Here is a 10,372-nt window from a genome sequence, read left to right on the forward strand (position 1 = left end):
CTTGGCTGATTCTGATTATGTATTTCTCAAGTATCAAAAAAACCAAGCCACAATTGAGAAAAATGACAGGCACAATTCAATTTCGATTAACAGATTTTTTCAACAACTTGTTTTCAATTCTTAGTTTAAACATTCACACAAGAATACATTTTCTATTTCAAACAGTAAAGATGCCATTACAATTGTGCAAACACTAAATAAAGCATATTGAGGCACAAAGAAGTCAGAAGGAATTCAAGTAACAGTAAAAGTAATTTGGAAGATCCATTTTTTTCCTAAGTCATAGAGGTCTTTTACACTCTATTAAAAATAAACCAATTTTCCCATCCACTCAAATTAAACAGTTGACTTGCCTATATATACATACCAAGTAATGAGATACCAGCCTGATTTTTTGGTTCATTTTTCATAAAAGGTGACAATTTTCTACAAAAACTAGTCCTTGAATGCTTGAAAACCTACCAGAGAAGCAACTATTAGAGAAATTAATTTTTTTTAAAAAATAAAAATATATAAGTTTCTCTATACTATCTAATGGCAGCTAAAATATAATTTTACAGTGAACTGGTCACAAAAAGAAAAATATTTTAAACTGTTTCTCTAGAGATAATTTCAATTAAAAATAAACCAAAAATATTTCATATTTTAAATGAACTGGTCAATAGGTTAAGAAAGAAAAACAGTGTTAGAACACTGCAGACACTCCTGCTGACATCACATTTAATAATTCCAACTCTTGGTCTTTGTTACAAATGCTGTAAAAGTGTTTCTGAAAAAAGCAATGTTCCCCCCATTCCCAAGAAATTAAAACAGTAAGCCATTGAAAAAAAAAAAAAGAGAAAAAAGAAAAAAGTGTTTTAAGAGGCATTTCTTTTAGCTTGCATAATATAGCCTTTGGACTTGATAATTCCTCTGCTTTTAACAATGACTGAATACCGGAGAAGCCATAAAGGAATCCACTCATGTGCTTTCGTGTTCTGGATGCTTTCCTGAAGAACTTCTTGGAAACTCGCTTCACAAAGTAATTCTGAAGTTAAAAAGGGATATTCATGCTTTAAATAATATCATGTAAAGAGCTGCAAAAAGCAACACTTAATAAGAGAAGCCTTCTCCTACAGACAAAAAAAATCTTAAGCAGCGCCAGATACTCCACAGATCCACTCTTCTGGAATGCGTGTAAGGTGAAAGCAGCTGAATATTACAGAAGAAATCTTCAGGACACTTTTTTTGCAATATTGAGTATTTCCCACAAAACTAATTAACTGAGACTTCTACAATATCAAATGGAGTTGATCAGCAGAGCCATTAGCAGGAAAAAAAAAAAGCAAGTTAAATTTGAGAAAGTAGCTAGACAAACCAGAGGTGACTAAAGCATAAGGCTGAAATCGGTAAAGTACTGAGCATTCTCAGTTACTTTGGCAGTCACTGGAAGCCCCACAGTTATAGCATCTCCTATAACTGGGCTCATAATAACCACAAGCCCAGAAAGCATTAAGAAAAATGGGCCTAAATGCCACAAAGCAGAAACAGAAGGCAAGTACAAATCCTCCTAGTTTCCTCTGGGAAGTCAGTCAAGGAAACACTCTCTTTGATGACGAGTGTTCCCAAAAGATAGTCTCAATACTCTTCAGCTGACCATTACAGAAAAGTTAGGCTTAGCAAACAATGCATAAGGGAATCACTACTTGCTTTGTTTTCTATCCAAATCCTCTTCTCCTTCATTTCATGACTCTCTACAGAGAGTATTTATTAATTTGCAAGTTGCACTTTGGACTTCACAGGACACAGAAATTGTCAGATTGAATGGTAATTCATCTTGTACGCTGACAGAGCAGTGCTGATATATGCTCAGGCACTGATGAAATTCATTAGTTGTAACAGTGGTTACTATAAAGCACATACTTCGTAAATAGCATTTCACAGACTTTTCTTCTTTGAGGAGGGAATGGGAAGAAAGGAGCAGGAAGGAGAAGTATAATCATCATGAATAGTTGGTCATAAGGAAGAACGTAGGGAAGGAATGAACTAAATATTGTTTAAGACTTCTCGCTTACAATTCCAGCAAGATATTTAAGGCATCATTACAGTGAAGAAGATTAGATGATGTTTGAGAGAAACTACAATAATATGCCAGAATATTCTAGGGAGCTGGTAACTCAGAGTTCTAGAGTCTAAAGGAAAGCCTCCAAGACCTTCAATCATCTAGTAAATGAATCACTGCACAAAGCAAGTAAAGAATTTACACCAACTTTTTGTAATAATGTTATTTTAACAAGTCACTACTTTGAAATAATCCTGTTTAAAGTGTAATAATTTTACATGTCTAACATTACCAAACTACTCAAAGATCAACTGACCATCAACATTTCTATGCAAGCTATTTTCACAGACAAGTTCTGGGCAAGCAGACTTTCATTTGTCATTTACTAGCCTTCAGCAACACAACTGTCATTTCATTCCATGTTTTGTGGAAATAAGCTTTGTTTTTTTTTTTTTCCACATATGTAGTACAAATTCCTCAGTTCTGTTTACTTTATTTTCTCTATTAAAATGATTTCAAGAAACTATCCAAGGCTGGTAGATTGCCTTTCTCCCTCCTTTCTATTAAGTTCTTGCTTTTGCTTCAAGAAATATTTCATAAAAGGAGAAACTTTTAGAATCCTTTGTTCAGGATTCAAATTTAATGAACTCTGAAGTTCAGAGAAAGATTATTTCCAATTTTGTACTGAATAAATGCATTTAGAAGGCTTCCGTTAACTTATCTGGAAAAGCCTTACCTTTTGGGTCATTGTGAGTTAACAGCTGTATGTCAAACTGCTTTGCAAATGCTGTGAGATCAGGTGGCATCACACAACAGGAAGCTAGGTTCACCTGATTACTACTTGGTTTCACCTGAAAGTAACAGAATACTTTTATAAGAAAAAATATTAATGTACTTATTTTAGTTGTTTCTCCCATGCCCTCTATTACAACAGAAATTTTGCTTAACCAATTTGCTTTTGACCATTGTTTTGAGGTCTGAACAAGGCTAATTAATTCTGCATGATGCTGAACAGGCAACTCCTATATCAGCAATTTCCTGCAGTACAGAGCCCAAACCCAGAACAGGATCTAACTTCAGGTGCTGCCACAGCAAGATGAGTGCTAACCCATTCTGGCTTCCTGTCTGCTGTGCTCCCTAAACAGCAGCAGGTTTGTTTTTTTTCCCCCACTAGTAAAACCTTAATAGGGGTGTTAGTTTCAAAAAAACTGCAAATAAAAAAAATCCAAATATTTTTTTGTTAAGGATATATAATTTGCAGTCTTCCATGCCTTCAGGTAAGTGCCTAAATCAGATTACATTAAAAGGGACCCTCTTCCACTGACAACTCCTCTGCTCATCACAAACTGCATTCATGATTACCATGCAGGTGGTCATTAATCCCCTCAATTATCCTCCTCTCAGTATACACAAAATAGCAAGGAGCATAAGTCAGGACTCTCAGCAGGACATCTTACAGAGACACAATACGTTCACATACCACAAAAGGAACGTTGTAAGAGGAGTATTCAAAGAACTAATAAGGAAACAGTAAATCCACAGGCTTCCAGGAGCATGAGCACATACTAGTATAGACCTCCATCACTCAAATGTTAAGAGGCAATTAGTCTCATTGGACAACAAAATATTGTGCCACTTCATTGACAGCCTGTCTTCCTCTTTACATTTAAGCTTAGCATTCAAACAGTATTTTTCCAAGAGGAAATCCCTCCATTCATAACACAGCTTAAAGTGAAAACAGCTATGTTTTCAGAGTTATTGGAATAAATCTGGAGGTTTAACAGTACTGTTTCTATTCCTTCCTAAATATAAAAGCATTCAAAACTCAAACCTTCAGTACTTCAAAGAACCTGCCACTGAACAGACCTGTGGCTTCTAGTCTTTGCTGTTCTGTACATAAGAATACTGAACAAGGGACAGTCAGACTTTGAGCCTTCCCCACCTTGAACAAAATTGTGACCACCCATAAGATGCTAAAAATAACAGGGCTAATTAATATTTTGTATATAAACCCATTTATAGCAGAAGTTTGTTACAAACATACATGGCAGCCAACAAAACAACAGTTACTCTGTCCTAGAAATGCGACAAGTAGGAAGTTTGCTCTCACCTGTGCCCACAGATACAGCTGCTCTAACAGTGTTTTATCTAGGTCAGAGGTACCTATGGCAACAATCTTTCCGTTTTGAACTAGATTTTCAAGTTCTTGCCAATAAGGTTGCAAATACTCCAAGGAGAGGCTAGTTCCATCTTCATTGGGAGGTGGGGCAATAATGATTGAGTCTAACTGTGCAACTCCAAGGGCAGAACATGCTGAGGGAAAAGAACAGAGACACTGCAAAATCTTGTGTGAGATACGAACATAAGCAGCTCGACTCTTCAAATTCAGCAAAAAACCACACCTCCTGCTCCACTGTTTGAAACTGAGTGTATCAGCAGGATAGTAACATAGTGTTTTTAGCAAAGAATGGAACACACAGCTGAAGGCCAAGTTTCAGTTGTATGTCTTGCGGGAAAAAACCCACAAAACAAAACCAACCCAACCAACAAACACCCCACCAGCAAACAAAGCATGAAGCTTTTTTCTCCTTTTCAATGTTAAAACTATATTTTGCTCTGAAGACAGTGGCAACATACAATTCTTACTTCCTTCACTCTCAATTTCTTCCGAATTTGTAACTTTCACTCTGAACTATAACTCAAGTACAGGGTATGGAGTAGGAGAACTATTAGGTATGTGTGAGGAGTTAAGACTAAAAGCACACCGAATATGGAGATTTAAATTGCCAGAGAGAAGTGGCAAGGCTTGGAGTATCACTGAGCTTTAGGCAAGATGCAAGTTATGAGGCCCCTTCTGCACAGCAAAAAGAATAAAACTGGAGTAGCTAAATAAATAATTTTCTTCTGGAGGAGGATTCTATCGATGTATTTTTAACAAATGGTACTACAACTTACAATAAAGAGGCTATTAATTAGGCCATCAATAGGAAAGAATTATATCTGACCCTTTGTTCTTTGGTAACCTCTTATGACCAATCTTCCAAAGTGGGAAAGTTCAATGCTGCTTCACAATTACTGCTATGTTAGGCTAACAAATCTTTATGTATCAGTACAGCCATTATATTGTATTTTCAATAAAACTTAAGTATTTCATCAGCTGCTTGCAGCATTGTTTTATTTCCTAAATAATCTCTGAAATACTGCATAGTTAGTAGTGAAGTTCATAATTTTAAAAACAACCGGTAAGAACTATTGTATCACTGTTGCTGGATACAGCATTACATGCTATTCACTTGTTAAAAAGTTTTGTGTGAAAGAATAAAAACTTGCTCTTGCTTGGAGCAACAAATCAGATTTGAGTTTGTGGACCCAAGGTTACAGCGATCCACATTGAATAAGTTTACTGACTGAACTAACGTGTAAATAGAGTTCATTACCTAAGTCTCTCCTAATAGGAAAACAGGATATACTCGTGACAGTCATTAAATACACCTCTTAGGTTCTAACTTTATTTCTAAATAGTAAAGTAAAAAAGAAATCCCACCAGAAGTTTCACGCTTACCTAGGTCAACTGCATCTCTGATTGATGAAGAGTTTGATCCAACGATGAAAAGTTTTGCTATTTTTGAAGAAACTGAAATTAATAACTAAACAAGCCAGCTATTGTTAAATATATAGCTATTTACTTTTACTATATACACTACTTATGAGTTCTTGGGTAAAGGGTTCTTAGAACATACACCATTTACCTAAAAAATTGGAAAAACCCCAACCTTCTGAAAAGCGACTGCCTGATAAAGACACTCTTCTCTTAAATTTCAAAGTTGTTGTGCAGTCTCAGAACAAGAAATCATCCAGTTAGATGATCTAATAAGCTGTAAAGCTAGGACTTCACCATCAAGACACTAAGCAATAACTGAAACAGCCTGTAGAAAAACACCAATGCAATAGCACAAACAGACCTCTTCATGACTTACTGAGACTCAGAATGTACTAGTGTTAGTTTCAACTACCTCCTTCAAGTTCATCATATTCAACCTGGAAAAACTACGCAAATAAATGTGCTTCCAATACTATTTCTTAATTCTAGTATTGTCTGTAATATTTTGCTTCAGAAAAGTCAAAGCTTCACTAAATACATTTAAGAAGTCTTGAGGGGATGCAAGTTTAACTAGAAAAATGCTGAGCTGCATTTTAAAAAACCTGAAGTATGAATTCAAGTCTTAGCCAGCTTCTACATTACTCAAGGTAGGACATTGTGCAGCGATGACATTTGACTTTGCAAGAACAAAACACGGTGGAAAAAAATATACGTGCATGAACATCCTAATAACAACTACATAGGAAACCTTTTTATGCCAACGGATTTTTGACTGTTCTTACCTGATACTTTCAGCTCATCCCTTTCTTCGGGATTTATTTTTTCTATTGCTTGAGCTACAGTACATTCCAGAACCTCCAGAATATCCTGTAATAAGTACATGAGACTTAGGAACAACTCATCAACAGGAGATAGTAAGTTCCTGAAGAATGTTTTTAAGTAAATTAAAAAAAGCCTTACAGCAGTTACAAACAAAAATAGTATAAAAATGCAATGACAGAAAGAAAGTAACCCAATGCTTCTTGATCTCTGAGGGGAACTCAGGAAAATGAAGCTGTATGAAAGGCCCTATATGCCCCTAAGATAAAAAATACAAATTACTGATAAGAATTATTGGAATAAGATTTAGTAGTGTTCTGATTTTCTGATGTGAACAGATTGCCGAGCCAATTCAAACTGCCTTGCTTTAAAAAAAGCCTCATGACCAGCTGAAAAAAACCCACACTATCAGAATCAGGGGTTTTGGGTGAGAACATCTTTACACAAAAGTATTTTGTAATTTCAGTGAGGCCTATGAACAGCCTACAGTGAAAACGCTGTAAAATATAGATTTAAAATTTTGAAACTAAAAATTAGGAAAGTTTCAGAGATTTCACCCTCTGACCTCATTTAAGACTAGGCTGACATGTCAGCTGGCACAAGGTGATTTTTTTTTTTTTTTTTAAGTCTTTACCTACATGAGATTTTGTATTATACACACATACACACTACCCTGCCCCCAACCAAGAACTCTGTGGTAATTTTTGCTGCCCTACTAAAAAAAATCCTCAAGCGAGTCTTCGGGTTATTCCATACAATCAGCATTTTAAACAAAAGTTAACTTTTTTTTAAATTACTGGAAACCAATGTAATTCATAAAAGAATTTGGAATTATACAGTTAACATGTTTTTACAGTAAAACCTGGCTTAGACTAAATAATTAACTTTAAATGGATCACTACATCTTACACAGACAAACGTTTATGTTTTCTTCTTGAGCAATCATTAGATCTTCCACAAATCATTCAGCAATAACTGCCTCACCACACTCCAGCGTGGAATGCAGCGGCATGCAGCTGATGCGACCATTACACAAGAACTGATAACAAAACCCAAAGAAATGGTCAGGAAAGTTTTTTAGGGTTTTAGGGTTTGATTTTTTTTTGTCTGTTTGTTTTTTTTTATTATTATTATTTTATAAATGAAACATGCTAATATTTCACAGAGCAAATAATGTATTTAGTGGGAACCTACTCCTGCTTTGCTGAACTTCAGAAACAATAGTGAAAGAGGAGCAGGCAAATACACCAAGATCCTGACATCAGATGCCCATGACTGGTTTTAAGAATGATCTGGAAGTCTTTAGCTCTTAAGGGAAAATTGGCCACTTCTGCATCTTCAGAAATACTTCTGAGACAACCAAGGTTACGCTTCAGAGTTCCCCTCCGAATGGGATGATCTTCCATTATCCAGTTTACAGTCTCTATAGTTTAGGTAATTCTCCACTGAGCTTTTACAAGCATGCTAGCAAACTTCTAAGGCACACAGATTTAAATTTTTTTTTTGTGATTGCCCCAACAATTAACTTGAAACCTTACAGACCAGGACTTTCATTTTCCTAACAATTGTCTGATTTGCCATCAACAGGATTCTTGACTTTGGTATTTCTTAACCTCTCCAAATTTACTAAATATTAAAAAAAAAAAAAAGGAGGGGAAGAAGGGCTTTGAGAAACAATCTTTTAAGATACCTGGAGCTGCAGATACTTTTACAGAAATTTAATAGATTCCTTTACATTTTAAAAGGTGTAACCAACTACATATTTCTCTGTTTTCATGTGTAACATTGACAACTTGCATAACACCTCTCCTACCTGATTTAGGTCTTGTCCAATCTTTGAGCTCCATTCAGTCAGCGTTTTCTGAATGCAGTCCCGCACCTACAAAATATTTTTTCATATTGAAGAGTAGGCTTGCTATAGTTGCACAGAAATACAATGATTCACAGGTGTGTAGGACAGACTGAGCAGGTGAATCATTCATCTTTCACACCATTCACACTAATACACCATTCCTTCAACCACAGAAGATACTTCCTTCATAGCTTCCATCTGAAACTTGTTCAAACTAGTTTACTTACATATTCTTCCCTCTTCTGAAACAAAGAGTTTTAGCAGTAATACAAGTACTGTACTTCATTTATTTCTCAGATCAGTGCCATATTTAAAGGAAAGAACAACGCTAAGCAAGCAAAAACTAGGATGTGGGGGGGTTGTGGTTTTTTCTTTTTTTTTCCCCCATAGAGATTCTTAAGTTACAATATAGTCAGATAAGAGCACATGTGCTGTGATATTATTTGATTACAATCAATCACTAAATGCTCATTATACTAATTACTTCTCTTTCCAAAATGCATCTGACCCTTTTCATTCACTGTCTGCCTATTCCACTGCACCGAACAACTAATGCTTTTAAGTCCTTCATTACTGAAGGGGAAAACTTCAGATCCTACCCCACACTTGCATTTTTCCTGGATCTACAGATGCAAAATAAACTTGACTAGGATTCTGATCGTGGATTTTCTTGAACATAGTAAGGCATAACTATTACGTCTAAATCAGCTATTTAACTGCATATTGTACCAGTGCTTCGGCTGTACCAATGCTCTAGCTTCCGTCTGGTACATCCTGGGACTTGTTACCCTGCAGGCTAAGTAAATGTACCGTCAAGACTGCTATCTGCCACAAGTAGAAGCCCTTTCATGAGCTGCTGCTTTACCTCACTTTTAGCAACGTATTTTATAACTATGTGGATACCTGCTTTTTGTACCATTACGTAGCAATTTCCTGTGACACCTAACATTAATTCAGAGGGCTCATAATATCATGCTAGATATCAACTAGAAGCCACCCTCGCCCCCAAACTGGCTATCACAAAGTTTAAGACATAATACAATAATGATACTTTGTGAGCACAAATTCTATACATTCTTTCCCAGTCATTTAAAATGGCATGAAAAAACAACCAAGTCAAAAGGCAAGAATTGACTCCCCCCCCCAGTCATCCACAATGCTGGAACTCTTTAGCCTATTTTGATGTTATCTGTTCCTTTCTGAGGGAAAGTGAGACAGTGCTAAATATTTATATTCTATATATTGCTAACTTTGCAACTGTCACACTTTATATTCGTACTGCAGTTAGTACACAGAAGCATCTGTCTCCAGAGCACACCATCCTCCTGCCCTCAACACGTGAAAAGCACAGTGTATTTGACTGCTTTGGCCAGCTTTTCCAAATACAAACTCCTAACATTAGGGTTCATAGTTTTCAAAATTTCAGCTTACATTCTGCCACTGAGAACTATACACACATTAACTACACCAAACAGAAGTGTCAAAAGCCAATTTGTTTCTGATAATTAATGCCATGTATTTGCTTTTTGAATTACACCAACTCTGGAAAGCAGGCAGCCTTATGTTTAAATGCAGATTTCCCTGTAAACAGGTGAATTTAAATACCTTAACTGATTAGTTATGCACACTAGCCACTCTTTATTTAATAGCCCTCCAGAAACTACTCACACAACGGTGCCCATTACGACACAGCTCTCTCTTTGCTGCAGAATCTACCTGTTTCATGCAGATCACGGGATGTTGTAATAAGCAACCAGGTCAAACAAAAAAGTTATTACCACATGACAACTAAATAAAGTATGATGAATTCTTCCTTCTCATTACATCATCCTCCCAGTCACCTTTCTCACCATTTGCATGTGATTAATATGCAATTAACCAACTTCTAGATTATCAACAGTGCCAGTACATATCAATGACCAGCCAAAACCATAGTTCTGATTATTAAATGACCATTTTCAGATTACTATGTCATGATGAGACAGCAAATACAGTGGTTCTGAAGTTCATGCCCACAAGATCTCCAGACATTTTATCAGGATTATTTTAAGTGTTGACA

At 36.0% G+C, this 10,372-nt stretch overlaps 1 protein-coding gene across 1 annotated transcript; it reads right to left on the reverse strand.

Annotated features, from left to right (window-relative positions):
• Positions 1–857: 857 nt before the first annotated feature.
• GCLM (glutamate-cysteine ligase, modifier subunit) lies at positions 858–9,232 on the reverse strand. The gene is made up of 7 exons (XM_009697155.1): positions 9,179–9,232; positions 8,275–8,340; positions 6,425–6,509; positions 5,604–5,660; positions 4,152–4,354; positions 2,778–2,892; positions 858–1,027 (listed from the first exon to the last, which is right to left on the reverse strand). The coding sequence occupies exons 1-7, from the start codon at positions 9,230–9,232 to the stop codon at positions 858–860; spliced, it is 750 nt and encodes a 249-aa protein (XP_009695457.1).
• Positions 9,233–10,372: the final 1,140 nt, after the last annotated feature.

The sequence above is a fragment of the Cariama cristata genome, unplaced genomic scaffold (assembly GCF_000690535.1).
Source record: "Cariama cristata isolate BGI_N322 unplaced genomic scaffold, ASM69053v1 scaffold39543, whole genome shotgun sequence".
In the NCBI taxonomy this organism is placed as follows: domain Eukaryota; kingdom Metazoa; phylum Chordata; class Aves; order Cariamiformes; family Cariamidae; genus Cariama; species Cariama cristata.